Here is a 23,960-nt window from a genome sequence, read left to right as displayed (position 1 = left end):
TCTCACCAACTTGCATTAATCTATCATAAACGCATGACATCATCATTCCATTACATTTAGTTGCATTTAAATGCATCTAGTTCATTATCATTTACTTGCAGGTAGGTTCATTACATCCATTTTAGATATTCATTTAAGTGCATCTAATATCATTTAGTCACATTCATTATCATTTACTTACATTATCATCCTTACATCATTTCATCGTTGCAAATAAAGGCATTTAGATTCATTTGTATAATTTTCTAATCATTTCATTTGCTTCCATTACTAGTCATTAACGTACATTCATTTAGACACCTAAGTATAGTTAGTTGACTTTTAAATCAGTCATCATCATTTCAGTTTGTTTCCAGCAATCTCTTGATGAGATACAAATTGGATTCTGTATATAGAAAATGAACTGGTAATGTATCAGCTCCCCCAAAAAAGGTGATGGAGATACTTCCTCATCGAAGGTGCTTGTAACAGGTGGAGTATCAACTAGAAAACATTCAGTGCCTTGAAATGCACTATAAACTGGTGGGCTATAAAGCCGCTTACAGTATCTATTTTTGGCAATGTAATCCTTACAGGGTAATACTAAATAGTCTAACTTCTCGTCTTTCAACTTTACTGTTAGTACTAGCCTTGGATCCTATACTCTTAAGGATTTTCTATGATTTGCTATTCCAGTTCATCCTGCATGTATGTTACATGAGAAAATGTGTCTAATGCTGAACTGAAGTGACCAATTTATCATCTATCTTTCTATGACAAAATTAGATATATAAATGTAATTACCTGGCAAGTTACCTTGTCGTAATATAAATTCTCTGATGTTTTCCTGGCAAAGATAAAGGTAAATGTGTAGATTGAATATTCACAACAGAGAGACTTAAAACTTCAAATTTTAGGTCCAATAAGTTATGTATCTTATCAAGTAGTTCTACGAAATATGGTTAAAACAATAGAGGAAACCTTGCAAGTAGAAAGTTACCTATAACAATGTACAAGATTTGTGAACTAACAGAAATATTTTACCTTAGAAAGTTAAAAAATGTATCAGAATTCCATATTTTTTTGGTATGCCTACAGTGGTAGCTTTGCTGGCAATCCAAGATGGCGAGGATACTTAGCAGGGGTTGGTCGATCCTTCAAGCACAGAACTGCTGTTCGTTGTCCATATGGACCTTCTGATGCCACTGGAAATGAAACATAGTTGTCATTAAAGCTTGAAGAGATCAATGTTGTAACGTAAAGAGTTTGAAAAAGGGCTCAAAAGCAAACATCTAAATGAAGAGTCACATACTCTGAGATCACACACAAATACGAGAGCCAAACTTATTACAGGAAATATTACTGTGCTGTTTTTTAACAAAGATCTGAATCAAATTCATGAAGTTAGCATATTGAAAAATCTGAATGTTAACAATTCAAATAGTACTGGCATAAAACATCGTGCAGGATAGAACTAACTATTAACAGCAGCAGAACACTTGTCAATTGGAATAGCCTCAAGAAAAAAACCAATGGAGCTTTAATAGCAAAACCCCATGATTCTCTTGTTAGATCAGAGCAGCATGCGATAAAACAATAACAATAGGTAAGATGAAATGGTAAAACCAGCAACGTTATCTCATTTACATAAAAGTACAAAGAAATAATACAGCTAAATATAACTACAATCAGTATGTAATCAGTGTAATCATACCCCTAAAGTAAAAAGCTTTAGCACATAGTAAATAGTTGTATTAGAAAGTTCTTGGGGTACCCCAGGTCATCCTTGTTTTGTACCAGGTGCAGATCCTAGGACGGGTGAATTAAGGCAGATCCACAGAACAGGGGTCGTGCTATTTGTGAATATGAACTGAACCTGGTTGGATCCAACCATAACCTGTAATAACCCTACCAGGCTATATTGTTTCAAACTTTGCAATTTTCACAATTTCAGTTATGAAGGCATTTCATCAACACTTTGCACTCGGCTGGTTTGATATTGTAATTCAATATTGTTTTGGCAAACTGTCATAAATGACCATTTTTGGCAAACTGTCATAAATGACCATCATAGAACTACCGTTTCCAAATCACATGCTGGTAAATATTGACTATTATATGCATTCAATATTTCTCTCTCACACACAAATATATATAGCTGATACAAACAGTTATATCAGAACATATCATTCAAATTTAATCACACAAATAAAATATTATTATTTCTGACCTGGAGATTATTCAACAATACAATCAGCAACCTTTCCACTCTTAAAATTTCCCTCAGAAGTTGTACAGCACCCTTGTGTATGAAATAACAGTTTAAATTAGTGGTACACCTCTCCAAAGAAAGGTAAGACGGCTAGTATAATTGCTGTGCTGACCTTATTCTTTGCTGCAGCTGACTTAAGCATTCCTTGCGGTGGTGCTAGGACGTGAACAAGGCTTTTAAGAGATGTACGAGTTTTTTATACGTTGCAACTCCCTTTCAAATGCTGTGCTTGCCTTATTGGGGTCTACTGGAAGTTGTCACTGATCTCAAAGGTGAGAAGACATATTGTCATTGATGACAAACGAGTATGGGCAAGATTATTGAATTAAGTGTCAAAGGAGTATGGACAAGATTATTGAATTAAGTGTCATCAATGTCAAAGGAAAAATGAGATAAATCATTAATGCCAAAGGCTGCTAAATCATCATCCTTTAACTATCATTCCTGGTCAGCTTTGTGAGAATCATTTAACATATCTTCGTTATATTCTTGTTGGCTGACTTCATATCCATATGAGTACTGGTTTTATGAAGAACATTTATTACTTATCTCACTGACCGACAACACTTATTCCATGCTCACCGACCACATTTTAATATTTTAAAAGACGTATTTATTTATAGCCCAAGAATGGATGAATTAATATAAGTGATTAATAATAAGGAAGAGCAGAAAATTCTTAGGTGGCAATAAAGAATATATGAAGCAGCCATGATAATGTAATTGGGCAGTGATAATGAATATATGTGTGAGAACAGCGTTTCCATGATTATTGTTAGGACATAAACTTAAATATTGGAAGACAGCAAATTAATTTCCAAAATAGCACAAAAGACAAAATAGCACTCAAGACAAAAGATGTAGCAATTCAAAAGCTACGATTTGTATATTCATAAAAGGCAGCACTTATATTCAAACAAAGGCAGCGATTAATTTATTGAAGGTTGCTAATTAAAAAGTATTAAACTATGTTCCACCAAGTTTTGGGGATGGGGGCGGCAGGGGATGGCAGGACATGTTTCCGGTACGGGGCTACTTTTGGGCCATTTTCAAGGGGACAGCAGGGGATGGCTCTTAAAAAATAGGATTTTTAAAAATATAGAGAAATTTTAATATGCATATCATAACAATGATAAAGCATTACAAAGTTACCACATATGCATTGTGAAAATCATAATAAGAGGATTAAATACTGATAACAAGAGTTGATGTAAATAAGAACTGCCGCAATACCTCACAATAGTACCAAATAACAAGCACCCAACAACCCAACTATGATATAGCAATATGATACCTTGATGGATGATGAATATTTACTAGTATAGGTCTAGAAAGGCTCTGAGAACACACTGCAACAGTCTGACCAACAAGGAAAACTCCCATAAATTTCAAACACCCAACAAACCAACAATGAACTTACACCTGTAACAACTCCAACATACTCAAACTTCACCCAATCGCTCAGAAACAATTATACATCAGTCTAGTAGCTATTTTCAGGCAGGTACAGGTCTGAAATGACACTGTTACAGCAGGTACGGTGCCATTAAAATCATCATATCACTTCAATATTCACCAAAGTTCAGTGCCAAAGCTTATAGAATGTCACCACTAAGCCAAGGCTAGGTAAGATGAAATGTGCTCAAATAGGAAGGCAACCTGATTCCTAGCTCACACACTTCCAAAAAACTCTGAAATCACATTTCAAAAGGTACAGCCCAGAAACGTCCCCCGTCCCTGCAAGAAACGTCCTGTCATCATTGTCAATGGGAAAGGGATAGGGTACGCTGAAAAAACATCCCTGCATCCCCGTACTGTCCATGGTACGGATACGGTGGTACCAAGCCCAGGTTCTTTGGATTAAAATGACTTCCATGAAAAGAGTTTGCACCCTTCATAAAAGGGTATATAGAGGATATAAAAAGAGACGAGTTGGAAAAAACAAAAGTGTGATTTTAATGTAATATCTTTCCACTTGCAAGCAGAATTTTGGAGGACAAATCAAGAAATAAAATGAAATATCATTTGACTTAGAAACAAAAGAAAGTGATATCATTCAATCAGAATTTGAAAGAAGAGTAGAGGTGTTGTGACATTTTCACACATTGTCCCATTGCAAATGGGGACCCCCACTTTTTCACTTTTTAGGTAGATGTTTTGCTTAGCTTGCCTTAGCTTAGCAATAATTTCCTGGTTTTAACCTTTGCTTGTGAGAGGGTGTCTTAGTTTTAGTCTGCGATCTCTTGCCTGTGCAAAGTGTCAAGTTTTTAGGGTTTTTCATTAGATTCAGAGATATCAAGAAGTCAATATTTCAAATGTCTTGGCTGGGAAGAGCGAATAGGTCACCCTAACAATACTACAGCCAGTGTTGGTCTTCAGGTTGGTCCCAGCATGGTTGGAAGGATATTTTGATGCTACAGGTGTGTTTAGACAGGTCAATGGAGAAGAATGCAACTTTCCAGGTTAATTTCAGACAAAGTTACTTTTTTGCTTTTTCTATTTTTAGAAAGTGTCATCTTTAGCACTGATTGGTCAATTGGAGAAGTTTCTATTTTTAGAAAATGCCAATATCAGAGGTTACTATTGTGGAAAGGTACCATGCAAAGAAATTCCTCAAGGAAGTGTAGAAATTCCTGTTCCAAGAGTGAACCCCACCTAAGCCAAAAAAGAGAAAATCTACTTGAGGTCGAATTTCCCGAGTTAAAAATCCACTTGGAGGTAAAATGAAGTTCCAAAGAGAAAATCCACTTGAGGTCAAATTTCCCAAGTTAAACATCCAGGTAGAGGTTCATTTTCCCAAGTATCGGCGAGCAAAATATTTCTAAGTCCTTGAAAATTCATTGTGAGGTAAGACCAATTCCATCATATTTTTCCCTAAGAGTGCAAGGTAAAATTAAGTGCAAAAGAGAAAAATTCACTTAGGGGGTCGAATTTCCCAAGTGAAAGGTAATAAAACTTAAGTGGAATAAGAGTAATTCCCTCATGAAGTCGAATTTTCCATGAGGAAATAAGGTTGCAAAGGTAAAGTGAATTTCATAAGGACAAATTAATATTACCCTATGAGGTTTGATTCTCCACCCAGAGCTAAAAATCAAATCACCTATGGGGGTTCGCATCAAATGTTGGGATAAAAGTAGGGAGAAAATTTGTCCCTAAGCTGATTGCATTTCCACCAATCAGCAACAAGTATTCAAGACCAAACAAGTGATACAATCTTTCATAGTGTGAATCCCCCAAGGGAAAAAGTAAAGATAAATATAGGGACTAAATAGCCCCTATACCAATCGATTTTCCACCATTTCATTTGGTGGAATGCATAGATGAACTACTCGGCAAAAACTCAACTTAAAAACATGCTTAAATTTAATTAAAAAAGCTTTTTTTTTTTTAAATTTAATGAGAAGATGCATCCAATGAGTCAATAAATGAGAACACCAAAGAAATAAGCTGATTGAAGATATATTTAAATGCTAAGTGTCTACAAAATCGCATCCTCATGAGGAGTGTTGATGGTTGGAAGCCTGGAAGCAAAATAGTAAATAGTGTTTGTAAAACCAAAAGTAAATACATCATTACAATTACAACTTCCTCTTCCCAGCTCTAGCAAAAACTAGGGGAGAGGTGGAACTAGAGGGTCTAGTCCTAGAAATCTGCAGTGGGCATGACTGTGCCTCCTCGCTCAATATGGCTGGCTCATCCTCCATCCTGGATGAAGCTATGTCTCCACCTACTTCTAGCACTGGCAATGACTCCTCATCCTCATCCTCTTCCTCCTCAATGTCATCTAGCGTGAAACCAAATCCACCCCCGTCCTCCTCCATAGCCCGCCTCTCCAAATCAGTGATGTCATCCTCAGAAAACAATGGAGGCCGCTCCTGTGATGTCCAATCACTGTAAGGATCTATATCAACCAAGTCAATTGGACCACCTTCTACTTCCTCTACCTTCCTTACGCTCAATTGAAGATTATATTGCACGAAGACAAGTTCATTGAGGCGTTTTTGTGCTAACTTGCTCCTCTTCTTCATGTGGATTGCTTCAAACAAGCTCCAATTGTGCTCACAATTGGATGAACTACAAAGCTGACATAAGATTTTGAGGACAAATTTTTTGAGATGTGGGGTATTTCCACCCCAACTTTGCACCAAGCATCTGCAAATTAAAATTAGGTTGAGAGTAGCACTCCTCGCCGGGGTCTGAGGATGAGAAAGAGAGGGGTAGAGAGATAGGTCTAGATCTTGGGGGAGAAAGGAGAGAGTGAGATGGAGTGTAGTAGAGAGGGGGATAGAGGAAGAGTGATAGGGAGATAGGTAGGTCTAAAATTCGGGGCAAATAAAGTGAGTGAGATAGAGAGAGCGAGAGACGGAGCATACTGATTACTGAAATTTGACTGTCTGAAAAATTAAAAGATCTTCTAAAATCTAGAATTTGCATTATAACTCCTAGAGATTTGAAACCACTCTCAAACATCCTGCCAATATATACATGAAATATAACTTAAAGTATAAGTTTTTTCTTTCTTATACTTAAATGTTATATTTCATGTATATATTCTGATGAAGAGAATGAAACTGACCTGAAAAAACAAAAATAGATAATTTTTTGACATGTTTGGGCCTCTTTTTTAGTGTACCCGAGTTTTTTATAGAAACTCGTCGAGTTTTTTATAGAAACTCGTAGAGTTTTTTGCGAAAAACTCGGCGAGTTTTGGGTGAATTTTTCGGCGAGTAAAAGTCAGAAAAACTCGGCAAGTTTTCACTCTACGAGTTTTCCAACTATGGTGGAATGAACTAAGGATAGTGCAAATTCCATAGGGATAAGATTGGTCCCTATGCTTATCGAATTTCCACTCTTGCAATAACAATTCCAAAAACCTAAAGCGATACGCATTAAAGAATTATTATTTGCTGGTAAAATCGCATGAAAGGAGAGGAGGTTGGATTAATTATTAAGTGCTAAACAAATGCAAATTTTAATTGCAAACAAACAAAAACTTTTTTTCAAGGCAAGTCAACTCTGTATGAAAGTGAAGAGGTGCGATCATTGACTGGAAGACACATATAATGAAGAAGGGAAGAGCTCCATCACAAATCAAATTCGAATCTGCTTAAATCAAATTCGCATCCAAGAGAAATATAAACAAGTTCGCACAAAAAAGGAAGAAGATATTCACCACAGCCAGCATAAGGAATTCAGACCATGAAAATCAGACCCAAGGATAGAAGAAAGAGAAAATTTTACTAAAATCAGATCTAGAGAAAAGTAGGTCATATTTGGAAAGAATAAATCAGAGTTTTACAAGAAGATCAGAGTGTGTCTCTTCACCTTTTCAAGTGTTTTCAGATCTGGAACATCTTTTCCAAAAAGTTTTGAGATGACAATTTCCAGAATTTTGAAGGGTTTTAAGAAGTGAGTTTTGTGAATTATCTTGCATTTTGCTTACTTACAGTTTCATTCATAATCAAGGCTTAAATATTCTCTTTGTCTTTTTCAGGTTGGATGCAAGCAATGTGAGGTATGGAGCATTCAAGATCATACAAGGAAATGAATGAAGATGAAAGCCCTACAAGGACATAAGATTCACAAGATCAAAGTGAAAGCTCAAGACATGAAGAGGACTTCACCAAGGCCAACAATTTTTAACTCAAGGATCAGTTCAAGGGACAAATCAAATAAGACAACATCACAAATGCAAATGAGGAGGATCAACACGTCAAGTCTTGGAGGAAGATAGCAACAAAGACAAAAGGATGTTTTACAATCTTGAAAATCCTCCAGAAATCCAAGAATTATTGCTAGTACTCCAAGGTGAAGGACTTCAAGGTGAAAGATTCAGTAGAGCAAGACAAGTTAATCAAGTCTACAGGGCGAGCTGAGGTGGAATGTGTTTTTTAAAGATTAGTGTTCACAATGGTTAGAGTATTAATGTGTGCTAAAATAAAAGTAAATTGTTATCACAACCTACGTAATTATTATGGGTATTGCATTTGTTATAATTTTGTTATGAGTTGTTAAAACAACTCATCTATGTAAAGGGAGTTGTTATAGGAGATATAACAACTCTCCCACAATATAGGATATGAAGAATCAAAGAAATATGTATTGAATGAGAATGTGTGGCATACAAAAACAATATTATTTTGTATAGGGAATTTTCATGTTTGACTTCTATGATTCCCCATTTTCTCGGATATGGTATCAAAGGTAAATAGATCTGGCCTACTGTTTGCTTAACTCTTTCACTGCGGGTATCCAAGTTTGAAGGCCCACATATTAGAGCAGGATTCTATGCCTATTATTTTGTGAGACGAGAGAATCTTGGTGATAAGGGAGGATATATGCTTACTGTTGTGGTTGATGGGAAGTTAATTCATTTGTCTGCATAGTGATCGAGCTTTCTATCGCTTGAATATATTTGGATATTTAAGCAGGCCCGATCTCATATCATTAGCGATTTCCTTGTATGTTTTGACAACTTCCTCTGCATGAATAACTTCACACGTCTGGGCAAATGATCCTATATTCTTGCACATAATGATGAATTTGCAGTCAGGAAAGTATTTCCTAGTGTGAAGATCATATTTAGTGTGCCTTACCTCAGACAGTTTGCATATATTTGTGTTGGCTAGCAATTTTCGTGTTTTTTTGTGGAGGTCATTTCTTTCTGTTCCGCGTCTTGCTTAGTGTTGGCTGGCACTTTCATATTTGCGGAAGTGTTTTGGAGAGGCAGGTCTACCACCACAATCTCAGGCCCAAAAATCTGTTAGTTGACGAGAAAGGCAATCTCTTCCATAGGCCGACAATTTTCACAAGCTGCGTTTTGTTTTTGCCAGCTGATCGGTGTCTATTTTGGAATTGATACATATTGATGTGTGATATCTTTCTTGCGTCTTTTCTGTGCTGATACACACTGTCATGTGATCTAAGCAGCTTCATTTCGGTTTTGGTATGCTATTTAGTAATTTACAGATTGGACTGATAAGCCCGATGTGTGTTGCTCTTATGACATCTCTCTAAAAGGCAGATTGTGTGTCCGGAGTCATTGTATCGTCCTTTGTCTGTGGCGTATTGTGCCTTTGGGTGGTTGTGTGAAGGAGCTCATGATTCACTAGCTGGCCTATCCACTCTCCACCAGCTGAAAGATCCGTGAAGAGTAGAGTGGTTGTGAGAAAGCCATACGATGTGCAATCGTGTACTGAGATGGTGTTAACAAGCAGTGGAAACCCCCTTGACCTCCGTGGATTTTTTCTCGATGAACTGATGTTGGCGTTTTGGTGCGCCATTCTCATTTGGCGCCATACTCAATCAGGTGGCACTTCTCCATACTCAGCCCTTTATATGACCATTATGCTTGACTGGACTGCATTCATTTGCACCTACGCAGGTCTCATTAGGTACCATATATTGGTTTGTTTTGGATAAAATAAAAAAATAAAAAGGGTTGTTATTTTAAATTATAATTGCTTCAAATATCATTGGACATATTATCACTTGTAAGCGACGTCCATACTGAGGGGGGCATTATAAAATTGAGTCTCAAAGCCAAATATGCTAAGTAGCAAACTTATTGGAGGTAGGAGGCAACGAAGGAATGAGGACAACCAGCGTCCTCTCGTCTGTCACCAACGATGGGGCCACTTATCAGCTCTGGTGGCATTTCATTTCCTATGTTTTTCAGTGTTCCTGGTTGTGTAAATAAGTGGAAATTTCACATTGTGGGGGGGAATAATAACCAATGTTCCATTCCCATTTCATGCCAAAATGACTTAAGTCAAGGGCAGCTTCCAGTGGTGGTGGCGGTTGTCTATGCTGTTCGAGATTGAGTGACAATGATCGATAACAGTGACTACAATTGAGAACATTGTGTTCCTATGGAATATGTTTTTTAGATTTGTGATATGTATGTTGATTTCTATATAACTTCCCTGATGTACAAGCATAGTAGCGAACAAAAGCACCAGAGAAAGTCAGTTCATGGATCTTGAAAGGGTTTGTGGGAGGATCAAGAAAACCACACGAGGTGGACAGTTGGTGGGTTCCTTTTCATGTCTAGTTTGTGGTAACCCTGTGTGAAAACCAAGAAAGGTTGATAGGAGGTGTCTTTCGTTTTAAATCAAGATCATGAGAGTTGGGCTTACTATAGATGTAAGGTGTGAGTTCTTACCATGTTCACACTAAGGAGGGGTGTTAGAGATTAGTGTTCACATTGGTTAGAGTATTAATGTATGCTAAAATAAAAGTAAATTGTTATAACTTAATTATTATGGGTATTGCATTTGTTATAATTTTGTTATGAGTTGTTTTAATAACTCATCTATGTAAAGGGAGTTGTTGGAGGTATAATAACTCTCCTGCAATATAGGATATGAAGAATCATATAAATATGTATTGAACGAGAATGTGTGGCATACAAAAACAATATTATTTTGTATAGGGAATTTTCATGTTTGACTTCTATGATTCCCCATTTTCTCGGATAGGCATCCCAATTGTCATTCAACCAATCAAAGGGCCCCAAGTTAAAATGTCTGGATACATTGTACCTAACTCTTTCAAAGAAGGGTCAAGTGACACATGGCAATTTATCAAATATTGTTTTATGTACCTAACCTCAACTCTCATTGGTTATAATTCAAAAAAGGACATGTGTCCACATCATTGTAATTATTTCATTGGCCAGAGAGAGTTTGTTGCACAAAATCCTAATTAGGGTCTCATTGTATAATCTTGACCATTGATCGGAGAATCAATCGGAGCCATTGAAATGTAAAAAGAGCTCTATCTAAGGCTCAAACCTCTCATTTGTAAAAGGTTAATAGTGGCTAGACAATAGTTAATAATTAGATAGCATAAGCAATTAGGAGTTAGAAGTAGAGGAGGAAACCAGCAATTGTTGCCAAGGCTTGTGGAAATAAATACTTGATTTCATTGAAGTTATGGTGAATCTTTGTCTTGTTTCTTCATGTTGCGTCGTTTCTTGTTACTTCTCAAAGTTAGATAGAGTTCATTGGTTATAGTGGATGCTTATGAAGATATTATGATAAATTCTTTGGTTCATACTTTTTGCGGGTTGCTAATTGTAAGTCACAGTGTAAAGTTAGCCCGAACCTCGTTATTATGCTAGGTTTGATTGTTGATACTTGTTCAAGTTGCCCCAACATTGGGTATTTGAGTGATGTGTTTGCAATGTGAAAATCTTACATTTCCTTAGAAGATTGCACCAGTCTTGTGTAGTTTAGTCATCTCGGCTAAGCAAGATTGGATTTGAGGGAATTTGTCTATCCAAGTAACATTCATCATCGTCATTGACCTTAGAGTAGCATAATCTTTCTCAACCCTTTATCCTTTTGCCCCTTTTTCAAGTCAATTAGAGTCCATGTTCTAGCAAAGTTCAAGCAAAAAGTAAGTCCCTTTGTGTACCCAACATTATCACATCAAACCATTGAGCTTATCCACAGGTCAAGACCTGACAGTATAAACCTTGGAGTCGTCTCAGTTGATCACATAGTTCAACATCTAAGAGGTCTTTGTTCAAGAGAGGATAAGATTCCTTGGTATTTTATTCCGTCTTGCATAGTGTCATAAAAAACACACCAACAGAATTGGCGCTCGAACGAGGGTATGAATGTGAACCGTTGAACAAGTGAATTCAATGGAAGATCAGTGGAGATTCATCATCAATGCTTGACAGAGTTATTACAAAAGGAAGGAATGTTGGGTCGTGTTGATGTGTTTTTTATGCACATGCGAACACAGAATAAAATACCTAAAGGTACCTTATCCTCTCTTGAATAAAGCCTTTGAATGCTGAAGATGTCGCGAAAAGGATCAATCGGGATGACTTCAAGGTTCTTTGTTGTAGGATCTCTACGAGTGGATAAGCTCTCTATGGTATGATGTGATTTGCTGGAATCACAAGGGGACTTACACTTGTCGACCTAAACGTCTGATTTGCTTTGAATATTGCTCGAACACAAGATTTTACTGGCCTAGATTTGAAAAAAGGGAAAAAAGACGAGGGCGAGGAAATGATCTAATCCTAACACTAAGAATGTAGGAGCAATGAATGATCTTTGATGAAATTCTAACTAAGTCTTGTTTTGACATCCCAAGACCATCTCCACAAGGTTAGTGCGATCTTCGAAGGAAAGCTTTATGATGTTCAAATCATCACTACAGGCATAGACACCATCAGGCTGATGCATATCAATGAAGAAGCGACAATTGAAGTTAAGCTTAAGCTGAATGATTCCAGTTGACTACACAAGGCAAGTCTGCAATCAACAAACTGCTAGTAGTATGGATATACGAATTTCACCATCAATCAAACACATTTCTTCCACTCATCTAATAACATAATATCAAATATGAGAAGTAAAGAGACCATGCAAATTGTTGAATCGACCCATAAATTTCACCATTTCTTCAATGAGGTTTTACAAGTCTTTTACAACAACATCTTGGCAACAATTTTTGCCTTCTCTCTCTACTCTGCTCTAATTGCTATACTATTAACTGACTAATTCACTATTCTCACTATTCACTCCCTACTTTCTATTCTCCTATCATCCTTTACAAAATGAAGAGTTGGGGCTTATATAGTGTCCTTAATACAATTCAATGGCTAAGATAAATTTGAGATCAATGGCCAAGATTCTACAATGAAAACCCTAATTAGGGTTTATTACAACAAACTTAATTCCGACCAATGAAATAATTGTATTAATTGGACACGTCTTCTCTGGAATATTCGACCAATGGATAGCTGGGGTAGGTACATCGAAGTTTGAGCCACCTCCCATGAGTTAGGTACATTGAATCTGGACATGCTGAGGTGGACCAACCCGACTGGAGGAGTGATGACTAGGATGCCACCTCGTCTAACACTTGCAACTTGGTAGATATCCAATTCGATGATGCTGAGAAGCTAGCTTTAATTAACTCTTCTGAAACTATCTGCTTCTTCAACAAACCCTTGCTCTGACTTATTTTGTCTTTGATGTGCAAGATGATGATGTACCTCGCCTTGGAATGCTGGATTGGAAGAGGTCGCCCTTATCCTTGCTCGATCTTCTTGGAGGAGACCGTCCTTGATCTGGCTTGATTTCCTTTGATGAGAGTCTGCCAAGTAATAGATCTTCCGACTTCGGGCCGCCATTTGATGCCTTCTCTTGAGTACTTAACTCTAAGACCTTCGAAAATGATGAAAGAAGACTGGATTTTGCTAGACAAGGTTTAGATTATAGTCTTCCCTTGGATGAATTACGCCTCCATTAGTCTTCAAAAGAGCTCCACCTTCCATTAGCTTCTTCAAAATCAGGAAATTCGCCTTCAAATACCTTCCAAAATCTGGAAATTATCCTTCAATCTAGCAAGAAATTTGCCTCTCCAATTTGCTCCTCAATTTCGCACTTAGAAGGACGAATGAATGATTTGAAACTTAAAGCAATACTCCCCCATTATATAGAGCGCTCACCTCTTGTATCTCCAAGGCCGACTTGCAAATAAGGAGGTTAAAAAAAAAACCTTTAAAAAAGGTGGGCCGACTTGCCAAATAAAGGCAAAATAATGCCTTGAGCGCTTACTAACAAATTTTAATTCAAAAAATTAATTTTAGATGCCTCCAAGAGGAATTTTTTATTTATTTCAAGGCCTAAAAATTAATTTATTAAATTGTCAATGCCTTAATAAATGTGAATTTAATTTATCCTTTCCAAAGGCTTCGAAGTTAGCAATTTTGGGGGATTTGAGGAACATCAATGATTGATCAAGGCCTCAATGAAGATTGACAATAATTTCGCCCTGGACCCTTAGCAAGGGTCAGGAGCGATTTTCCAAATTAGGCCTTAAATATCTTATTTTTGCAAATCCAAAATATCACCAAGGCACTCCAAATGGCATCTTTTACTGGAATTTGGGTTTGATTTCACTTGAATTTTGGAAGAAAAGTGCATTTAGGATTTTTTCGCCCTGGACCCTCAGCAAGGGTCAGGAGCGATTTTTCAAATTTGTACTTACTCCTTCATCAACTTTTCTTGAATCCACCCTTCAAGGCTAGGCAAAGGTCTTCTTCTTTCACTCCATCCAAGCTTGGTTCGTTCCTGCAAGGTAAAATAGGTGTTTGAAAGATTTTCGCCCTGGACCCTCAACAAGGGTCAGGAGCGACTTTTCTTCCCTGGCTTAGAATTATCAAGTTTTGGAAGTAAATCCTTATTCATCATGTTTTTGAAGGCCATTTTACCCTAGTGCATCCTTGCCTTAGCAAAATCTTCAAAGAAATAGGTAGTTTTTGTGATTTTCGCCCTGGACCTTCAGGAAGGGTCAGGAGCGATTTTTGCAATTTTGACTAAAAATCTTCATTTTTCCAACTTGAAACTCCCTTGCAAGGTAGGTTCTCATCTTTCATCATGCTTTTGACACTTCATTTCAACCAAACCAAGCAAGAAAGCCTCCTTCTAAGCCTTTTCGCCCTGGACCCTCAGCAAGGGTCAGGAGCGAATTTTAAGTTTTCAACAAAATCCTTCACTTTTTCGAATTGACACTTTCTCAGGTGGGTAAAGGGAGATGTCCTCGTTTCATCTATGTCCAAAACTTGACTTTTTTCATTGCAAGATGAGAGCTATTCAAAATTTCGCTCTGGACCTTCAGCAAGGGTCAAGAGCGATTTTACCTTTGTTGCCCAAAATTCATCAATTTTCATGCTTTCAAACCCTCAATTGCATCAAGTGACGTCCAATCTTCCTTCTGGGAGACCCTGCACAAAACAAGTTAACCAAAATTAGTGAAAAATAGGCTCATACAAAATTTTCGCCCTGGACCCTCAGCAAGGGTCAAGAGCGAAATCTTCATTCCAGGCTAAACTATTCAATTTCTTAGTTTCAAACCACTTCACAGGGCGAGGTAAGATCATTTTCAAGGCCAGGAACAAGGTTTCAAGCTCAAATAAGGTGGCAAATGAAGTTTATAATGAATTTCACTCTGGACCCTCAGCAAGGGTCAGGAGCAAAATTCCTAATCTTAGCCAAAATCCATCATTTTTTCAAGGTTTTCAAACATTTCCAACTTTCCCTTCAAAATGCCTTGCAAGTCAAAATTTGGTCAAATAAGACAAGAAATGAGTCCTAGGTTGATTTTCGCCCTGGACCCTCTGGAAGGGTCAGGAGCGAAATTCGCTTTGGACCCTCTAGAAGGGGCAGGAGCAAAATTTGACTTTTTGAACTCTCCATCAGGATCATTTTATGGAATATAACATTTAAGTATAAGTTTTCTTATACTTTAAGTTATATTCCATATATTCTTTCAGGATGTTTGAGAGTGGTTTCAGACCTCCAGAAGTTATATTGCAAAATCTAGTTTTTGGAGCAAATTTCAGGATCGGGACATTCCAGACTTAGCCAAATTTCAGGATCAGGACATTCCAGACTTCATTTCATCAACTTGACCTAACTCAAGCAAAACCTGCTATCCAGGTGATCCCCTCGGCGACACTCAAAAGCTAAAGGCTAACAGACAAAACCCTAAAAGACCTAGAAAACAAACCCTAAAAAACAAAAAGCAGGGGTCCCCATTTCCAATGGGGCGATGTGTGAATACGTCACAACAGGTCGTCAGTTGGACTTGCAAAGAAAAGAGGTTGTTCAACACTCAAATCAAAAGAGGTTGGAACCAGTTGAGCTTTCCAGTGACATTCGAGATATGCTAGATCTCTTTTAAGTCAAAAATCCAAAAGAAGTAGAAAAGTCAAGAAATCCAAAAAAAAAGAAAATCCAAAAGAAAGATTTCTCGATGGAGCGGCAATAGTTTCACGAAGATCAAGTTGATGTTCTCAAGCTTTGGTGGAATCTAAATGAACTACATCCACTGAGATTGTCCGAATTTGCATCAAGGAATAATTGTAGGATCCATAACACAGGTGGACACACTGAAATGAATTGCTTAACATTTTTGTCAAGGATAGAATTAGCATTGCAAGGGGAAATTTCTTTCTCAAAGGTACATGAGTCGGTTGTACTCTCAAAAGCAGAACCTAAGCCTCCAATTAGTGAAAGTGAGTTCTTCATGAAGAACAAAGAGATGATCAAGGAAGGGTTAAATATTGAGAAGGACTTGTGCGTGGAAGACATTTTGTTCCCTTGTTGGTGCTGAATTCACAACATAACTCACTTGGAATTCACATGTGCATCATGCATGGAAGTTATTCACCAAGCTAGAGTGCAGTTGAGTTTGGAGGAATCATCAAAAATGTACACTATAGAAAAATTGTGGAATGTTCACCTCCAACAAATCAACTTGAAATCTAAAGGAAGTGATACCACATCATCCAACAACGAAGATAACATAATTGAGCTTGACAGTCAATTTGCTAAATTGGAGAACAAATTTGCATACCTTGCACCAAAGAAAGGATGCGTAGAAGAGGAAAATGTCGAAGCTAAGGAGGTGATAACAAGTGATGATCAGAGTGTCAATACAACAATCAAGCAACAAGAAGAAGTCCTTGAGGAATACTCGTTCATGCTACAAATGGAGATTATTAAGAATGAGTTACAAGAAAATCCAAGTATCCTCGAGGTGGAAGATAATCGAATAGACAAATTGAATGAAGAACTACAAATGGAATCACTGTCAAAAAAAATTCAAAACAAACAAGTTGTGGTGAGTGGCATGATTCATCATTAACTCCGGCCTCCCGAGATATTGCTTGAGGAAGAAATACCACCAAAGATTGTATTTGAGGATCAACTAGAGGAAATTTTTGAATATCAACCCCTAATTTTTGAAGATATGCTCATGGACTTGTTGTGACCTTTTCACACATCGCCCCATTGCTAACAGGGACCCCCTCTTTGCCGGCTTTCTGCATTGTTAGGTTAGGGTTTTGGCTGCTTAGTGGGCAATTTTGCGTTTCCCGTACCCGTCGGAGTTTTGATCATGCCTAGTGCCGTCTAGGGTTTTTGAAGTTATAGGATCAAGTTGCAAAACGTTGATATTTTAATGATCCTAAGTTTTGTCTAAGTGTAGACCTTTCAAGCCTTAACGTGTTTTTAAACACGCGCATCAATGATTTTAAAGTGCCAAGACATTCACAAACCTTTTGGAGTTGTTTTCTCGCTCCTAAGGTATTATTTAAATTGGTTTCGCACTTTATTCCAATATTTTCCTAGCGTTTTGCTCATATTTTTGGAAAATTAGCCTAAGTCCAGTGTAAATTTAATGTTTCTAAGTCATTTTGAGTGGTTAAAATGATAAAATCCTAAGGGAAATTCATATTCCAAGGGTTAAAGGGTCAAAATCCATGCAAGAGGTGCTTTTCCCCTCACATTTCAGACTACCCAACCCATTCCCCCACTCAAAATCCATACTACACATGGGTTTCCCCTGAAATCCATACTAGCTACTATTTTCCCCCCACTGTTTATCCATACCCAAGTCGAATTTCTCCTGGAAGTGCTAAAATTTGGCTAAGTGTCAGGATTTATCCAGACTGCCATCGATTTTCCACCAGGAGTGCGGACTGGAGTGCAAACGAAGTTAAGGATGATTCCATGCCTGGGTCGATTTTCCACCAGGATTTTTGTGACAACTAAGTGAGGATTTTGTCCGGATTTTTATCTAGACAGAGGTCGATTTTCCCCTAAGAGCATTTGTAAGGATGTTTGTCTAGATTTTCATCCAAACAGAGATCGATTTTCCACTGGGAATATTTTGAGGAGTTTTGAGACCGGATTTTCATCCAGACTGAGGTCGAAATTCCACCAAGGAGGTTTTTTCGAAGTTAAGTGAATTTTGAGTGTAGATTTTTGTCCAGACTAATATCGAATTTCCCCCGGGGGTGATTTTTTGCAGATAGAGTGGATTTTTGTCTGGATTTTTGTCCAAGCTCACATTGATTTTCCCCTGGGGAGTTTTGTGTGCATTTTGATGAAGTTGTGCATGGATTTTTGTCCAAGCATGGATCGAATTTCCCTTATGGGGAAATTTTGACATTTTAATGATTTTTGAAGGGATTTTTCAATCCCAACCTATATCGATTTTCCCCTAAAGGCATATTTTGGATTTAATTTGCAATATTTTAATAAATAAGCCACATTTAATTGCTTTTAAATAATTATTAATGATTATTTAAAATTTAAAAGCAAATTTAATAACTTGCAATAATCATTTAATATTTGAACCTTCTAGAAGCAAGTTAGGTTTTCACCAAGCAAGTATTTATACAAGTGTTTTATCCCACATTGCTTGTGTGGTGAAAATGAGAGGTGAAAGCAAGTATATGAGAGGAGACTTAGCATTATTTTATTATTATTTCTGTCAGGTGTCTCCATGAAAGCGATTTTTTCTCCAAGTTGGGCGAATTTTTAGCAAGGCATTTTTGTGAAGTGTCGGATTGAGGATTTATTTTCCTCCATTTTTTCCAGCTTGCTGATCTATTCTTCTTGGCTGCCATTAAAGACCAGTTTCAGAATTTCGATTTTGATAAGTTTGGCAATTTTTTCAAACTTTAGCATTTTTTGGTGAAAATTGGCAATTTCATGTTTGGAGACTTAGGCGATTTTTTCTCCACCATTTTGCTTGTTGTTCAAACCTTCATTGTTGCAGATCAAGGCTGCCATTAACAACATTTTTCGGAATTCTGAAAATTTCGATTTTGCTAAGGCAGGCGAATTTTTGTGTTTGGGGTATCCAATCTCAACTTGGGCGATTTTTCCAGATTGCTACCATCCTTGCTACTGCAGATCTAATCTGCCATTGACATCATTTTCAGATTTCCATTTTGGCGCCATACTTGGGAAAATTTCGATTTTGCTTGGGAGGTGATTTGGTGCCATATTTTGGTGGATTTTTTATTCATGCTTGGTGGCTGCCATCATTTCCAGTCTACTGATTCACTTCAAATCTAAGGTTTGCTTCAGATTTTGACCTCCATTAATGGCTGCCATTAATTTTCAGACTTAAGTTTTTATTGCCCAGCTAATTCCAACTTAAACATTTAGCATTCGGAGGTGTTTTATGGAGTTTTCTGTGCATTTTTTTAGACCATTTTATCATTGTTGCAGGTCTAAAACTCCATTGTTAGGCGGTTGTCCTCAGAAATTTTCATTTCCAGCCACCTAATCAGTTTTGGCGAATTTGCTTAGGGCTGTTTCCTTAGCCATTTTTTCATCATTTTCAGGGATTTAAACCACTTTGCAAGGTGCTGGTAAGTCTAAAGTATCCGATTTTCAAACTTGTCCTAAGAAAATTAAATTTTCACCAGCCATACTTACATTTTAGAAAATGATTGTTTTGATCATTAGAACTGATTTTTATCAAGATTATGCACATTTTAAAGATTGCATCATGTTTTAAAAGTCTGATTTTTCAGGTTATCTTCAGAATTCTTGAACTCCATTGTTGACTGCGGAAGGTGTCTTCAGACATTCATTGTGTGAAGACACAATCTTTCACACCTTTCTTTAGTCATCATTTATCCGGTATACTCCTTTGCATTTTAGCTTGCATATTTTCTAAGCATAGGGAGGTATCTGTTGGAGTTGAGAAAATAAAACACCACAGGAGCCCAAATGATCTCTGCAAGCTGAAAAACCTGTTACAAGGAGAAGCAAGGAAGCAAATCACAGAAGGAACAAAAACACAGGAAAAATATGCTCCAAAAGATGAGAGCTCAATAATCTCCAAAAATGTATTGTCAATAATAATCCTTCTTCTTACAATGAAAAGAAAGAACTCAACCTTTAATAGGTCAAGAAACCCTAAAAGGGAAAACCTAGGTTTGCACATAATAATTAATAAAAGAATTAATTATTATGCACCTAAAGTTAGCTTAAGTGTAAAAGAGATAAAGGGAACTTAAATAATTAAACAAATAATTAATCAAGTAAATACCCGAATACTCTAACAGTATCAATGAATTTTATGGAAGGCTTCCATGCCTTAGTGTCGTCACACTTTGAACTTAATTGCTAAAATTTACTAAGTGTATGGATTATTTTCCTGACTCCATGCTCTAAATTAGCTAAATCTTTAGAAAGTCAGGAATTTTTATTAGGAACATTATTTATTTTCCTCAGTCTAACTTCGAGCTTCGTACAGGTGCGATGATGGATTTCCAGATCACTTCAGTCGCTCTTGGTCGTACATCCAGAAAACACGAATTCCAGGAGATTGGTGAAAACCTCCAGGCAATCAATGCAAGGTTAGACAGAGCGGTTGCGGAGAATCAAAGGTACAGAGAAGAAAGTATTAGACTCAGAGAGTATATTGTAGGGACAAGGCGTGGAGATCCCACCCTTATTTCCCCTATTGCAGTTGACCATGGAATACATTCACACTGCGAGGTGGCGAGAGGTACACACTCAAAGGTGGAAAAGTGGATTGAGAGCACAAGAAAACAGGCAGACGATTTCCTCACTGAGTTCGTCCATGCATATGATAGGACAACAAAACTTACATTCAAAATCCAGTATTTGGAGGGAGTTTGGGAAGAATTCTGGCCTATCCAAGAGAGGACTATTCCATGCCTCCAGGCATTGAAGAAGGTTCATAATTCCACCTTGGTCAGCGAGAACATTGTGCACAGTGGAAACAGATACGATTTCCATGGCTGGTATTGTGCATTAGCCGTGAAGAAATCAACTTATGAGAGCGCCCAATCAAATTGTATGGAGATGGAAGAATTATTTCTGGACATTCAGATGAAGATCCTTGCCTCGATTGAGGAATTATTGGGTATTGATGTTAGTGATGCTAGTGGTTTACACTTAGCTGAATTTAGAGACAAGATGAAATTTATGTATTTTTGTCAGTTGGACTCTTTGCAGAAGAGTCAGATAGATGACTTGGTCTCTTTGTTGATTCATGTTCATAGTTCACAGAAGCTCATGCCAGAATGGGAGAACACTTTGAATGCTTGCTCGGATTCACTGGACGTGATTGATTTACAACAGAATACCTTGCCTAGCATTTCCATGGAGTTAGATTTAGTATTGGCTAGATTCTTGGAGTATGCTAGGAGAGAGAGAGATGTAGGGAGGAATCTTCTAGAAGATTCCCTATATGATGACTAGGTATCTTTTCATTGGGCCATATTGGTGGTGCCATTTTTTATGTAACCCTAATTAGGGTAATTCTAGGGTTTTGTTGGCATGATCTCGGCTGTTGATCTTAGATCAATCTGGGCCATCCATTTTGTAAGAGACTCTATATATGCCCCCTTGTCTCTCATTTGTAAGAGAGTTTTTGTAGAATTGTTGGTATATGGTACAACTATTTGAATCCTAATCATTGTTCAATTGTTGGTGATTTTGCTCTTCAAGTGTTGTATTTGCATTCATGGTTCTCAATTCCTCCAAGTTAGATAAGAATTTAGATTAGAATTTATTTTCATGTATGTTAGATTGAGTGGAAGATTTGTTGAGTATATTTGTGTGGAATCCTTAATCCATACCACTAGCCTCTTGCCGTGTGTGGTCAACTGGAATTTGAGTAAGCATAACTTCAACTATTATGCGTCTGTTGACAAGCATCAACTTGGATGGTGTCTACGTTTGATGGTGATAGTCTGAAAATCTTTAAGTATACCTTAGACGATTGCACTAAGCTTGTGTCAATACCTGATTGTGAGACCTTGCCTGGTTTGATTCCACTAGATCCATTCATCATTTCCTACATTCCTAGGCTTAGAATGGATTTCCTTAACCCTGTTCCTTTTTCCTTTTTTTAGTAAGAAGTAAATCCAGAGCCTTATTGATAAATCTTAAGTTGTCAGCACACCTATTCCGCATCATTCATGATAATCCAAACATTTGCGTAAGCCCCCAAGTGAAACACAGCAATTCACATTAACCACTGAACTTACCCACTCGTCAAGACCTGACATGTAGAAACCTTGGAATCATTTTAGTTGATCTCATTCTTAGCATCTGAGGTGATTTTGTTCAAGAGAGGGTAAATTATCTTGGTAATTTATTCTGTATTGTTATGTGCATAAAAAACACATCAACAGGACTCTCATAAGGATGCATGGTTTATGCAAAGGGATGAACAAGATGTTACTACAAAGGCAAAAAGTGTTGAGCTATTCGAAGGGGTGTTGAGTTTATTTCAAGAACTTGCAAATGAGAAACATGTCATAGATGGGCATGGAGTGATACATCACCAATGGCGACCTCCTGAAGTGGTTGATAATCTCTCTTCCTACGATACACTAGTGGATGGTACGCAAGGAACTCCATTCGAACATGAGTCATCCTAGGTTGTCTCTTTCCTTAATCCTAGTTTTGAAAGTTGTTATGACTTTGATTATGGGGGTTTTGGAAATACAACTTGCATTTGGATTAACCTTGGACCTGATGAATTGCCACAATTGATCATCTTGCATGAGGAATTAATTAAGTATGAGACATGTGTTGTGAGAGCCTACTTCTCTAAGTTCAAGGATGTGTTTGCTCGACTTCAAACCATCACCTTTTCCATGTTGTTGTTGCATATCCTAAGAAGTCATGTCATGTATATATGTTGCTCTTTTGAGTTGTGTCCATTCTAGGAGTCTTGTATATAGTCTTAGAGTAGGTTTCCTTTCGCGTGCTTTAGTTTAGATGTTTAGTTGAGCCTTATTCTTGATTTGCCTTGAGTCATTTGGCCCAAATTTCTTAGGTGGCTCGAGTAGTTTAGTTTGGTTTGGCTTGCTTTAGCTTAGTTTGCTTTGCCTTAGTTTAGTTTTCTTTGGTTAGTCGTTGCTTAGTTTAGGTGTCCTAAGTGAGAACCTTTGTTTGTGAGAAGGGTGTTTGTGTTGTTTTCGGCATACGCTGGCACATCTTGGATCTTATGTTTGGTTCGTTTCCTAGATATCTATTCATGAAGTGTTGTATAATCCGAGGTTATTCTTCTCTGACTTTATCATTTGGCTACGATTTGTACTTGACTCGGAAGAGAATCACCTATTGTGTTTCGATACTGAAATCTTTTGATTACTATATTTTAGATACTTAATGAATTGCTCTAAGTCATTGTGGTTTCTTACGTGAAGTCGTGGCTAGTGAAAAATCTAAAATCTTGCTTCAGCGACACTATAATTCTCAAACCCATGTGAGCTTCATTGCTTATGTGCCAAAGTGTGGAATATGTGTGAAAAGAAAGATAGTATCAATAGAAAAGAGAAAATCAAGAAGAAAAATGAAAAAAAAAAATGAAATATCAAAATACTTGGCTTTGGTTTTGAGGACATCTCTACAGGTATTAAAAGAAAATTTTACTGAAGTATTGCAATCTTCGTGAGATTACAGCAATAACTTCGTTAGGGCTATGGACCAAAGAAGCATTAATTGTCTGCAGAATTAATCAGCAAATCAAAAGTATAAGATATTTTGAAAAAATCCGAGAAAAATCGAAGATAAAAAATCATAAAAAAATTGTAGAAAAACAATCAAAAACTACTTTTTTATACATATAAGGGCATTTCCATACCAAAGAGATATTGTAGGCAAATAAAATAGAGAATTCAACATATGAATTGTAGAAAATAGATTTTCGTTGTTTATATTCATATCATTGATTACATTACACAAAACATACCACAACATAAATAATAACTAGATGGTAACAATTGTCAAAATGTCAATTACAATATAGTTTGTGACTTTGTACAAAGTCAACCTGTAAACTAAGTACAAAATTCCAAAATATAAACAAATTTATTGATATTAATTAA

General features: G+C 37.0%; 1 protein-coding gene across 4 annotated transcripts in view; it reads right to left on the bottom strand.

Annotated features, from left to right (window-relative positions):
• Nucleotides 1–314: 314 nt before the first annotated feature.
• Nucleotides 315–23,960, bottom strand: part of LOC131076132 (uncharacterized) — a 110,357-nt gene continuing 86,711 nt past the window's right edge. Inside the window, exons 7-9 of one of the 4 annotated variants that reach the window (XR_009113318.2) lie at nt 1,024–1,184; nt 796–826; nt 315–681 (exon numbers count right to left, since the gene is read on the bottom strand). Coding sequence is in view for 1 of the 4 variants with exons in the window: in XM_058013192.2 (XP_057869175.2) it covers nt 1,072–1,184 (113 nt within the window). In the remaining 3 variants the exon portion in view is untranslated. Of the gene's footprint in view, nt 827–1,023; nt 1,185–23,960 lie in introns of those variants that run through there. The other 3 variants (XR_009113317.2, XM_058013192.2, XR_009113319.2) reach the window with 3 other exon arrangements.

Source organism: Cryptomeria japonica, chromosome 10 (assembly GCF_030272615.1).
Source record: "Cryptomeria japonica chromosome 10, Sugi_1.0, whole genome shotgun sequence".
Taxonomy (NCBI): Eukaryota; Viridiplantae; Streptophyta; class Pinopsida; order Cupressales; family Cupressaceae; genus Cryptomeria; species Cryptomeria japonica.
Note: the sequence above shows the minus strand (reverse complement) of the source record. Positions and strands in the feature narration are given on the sequence as shown.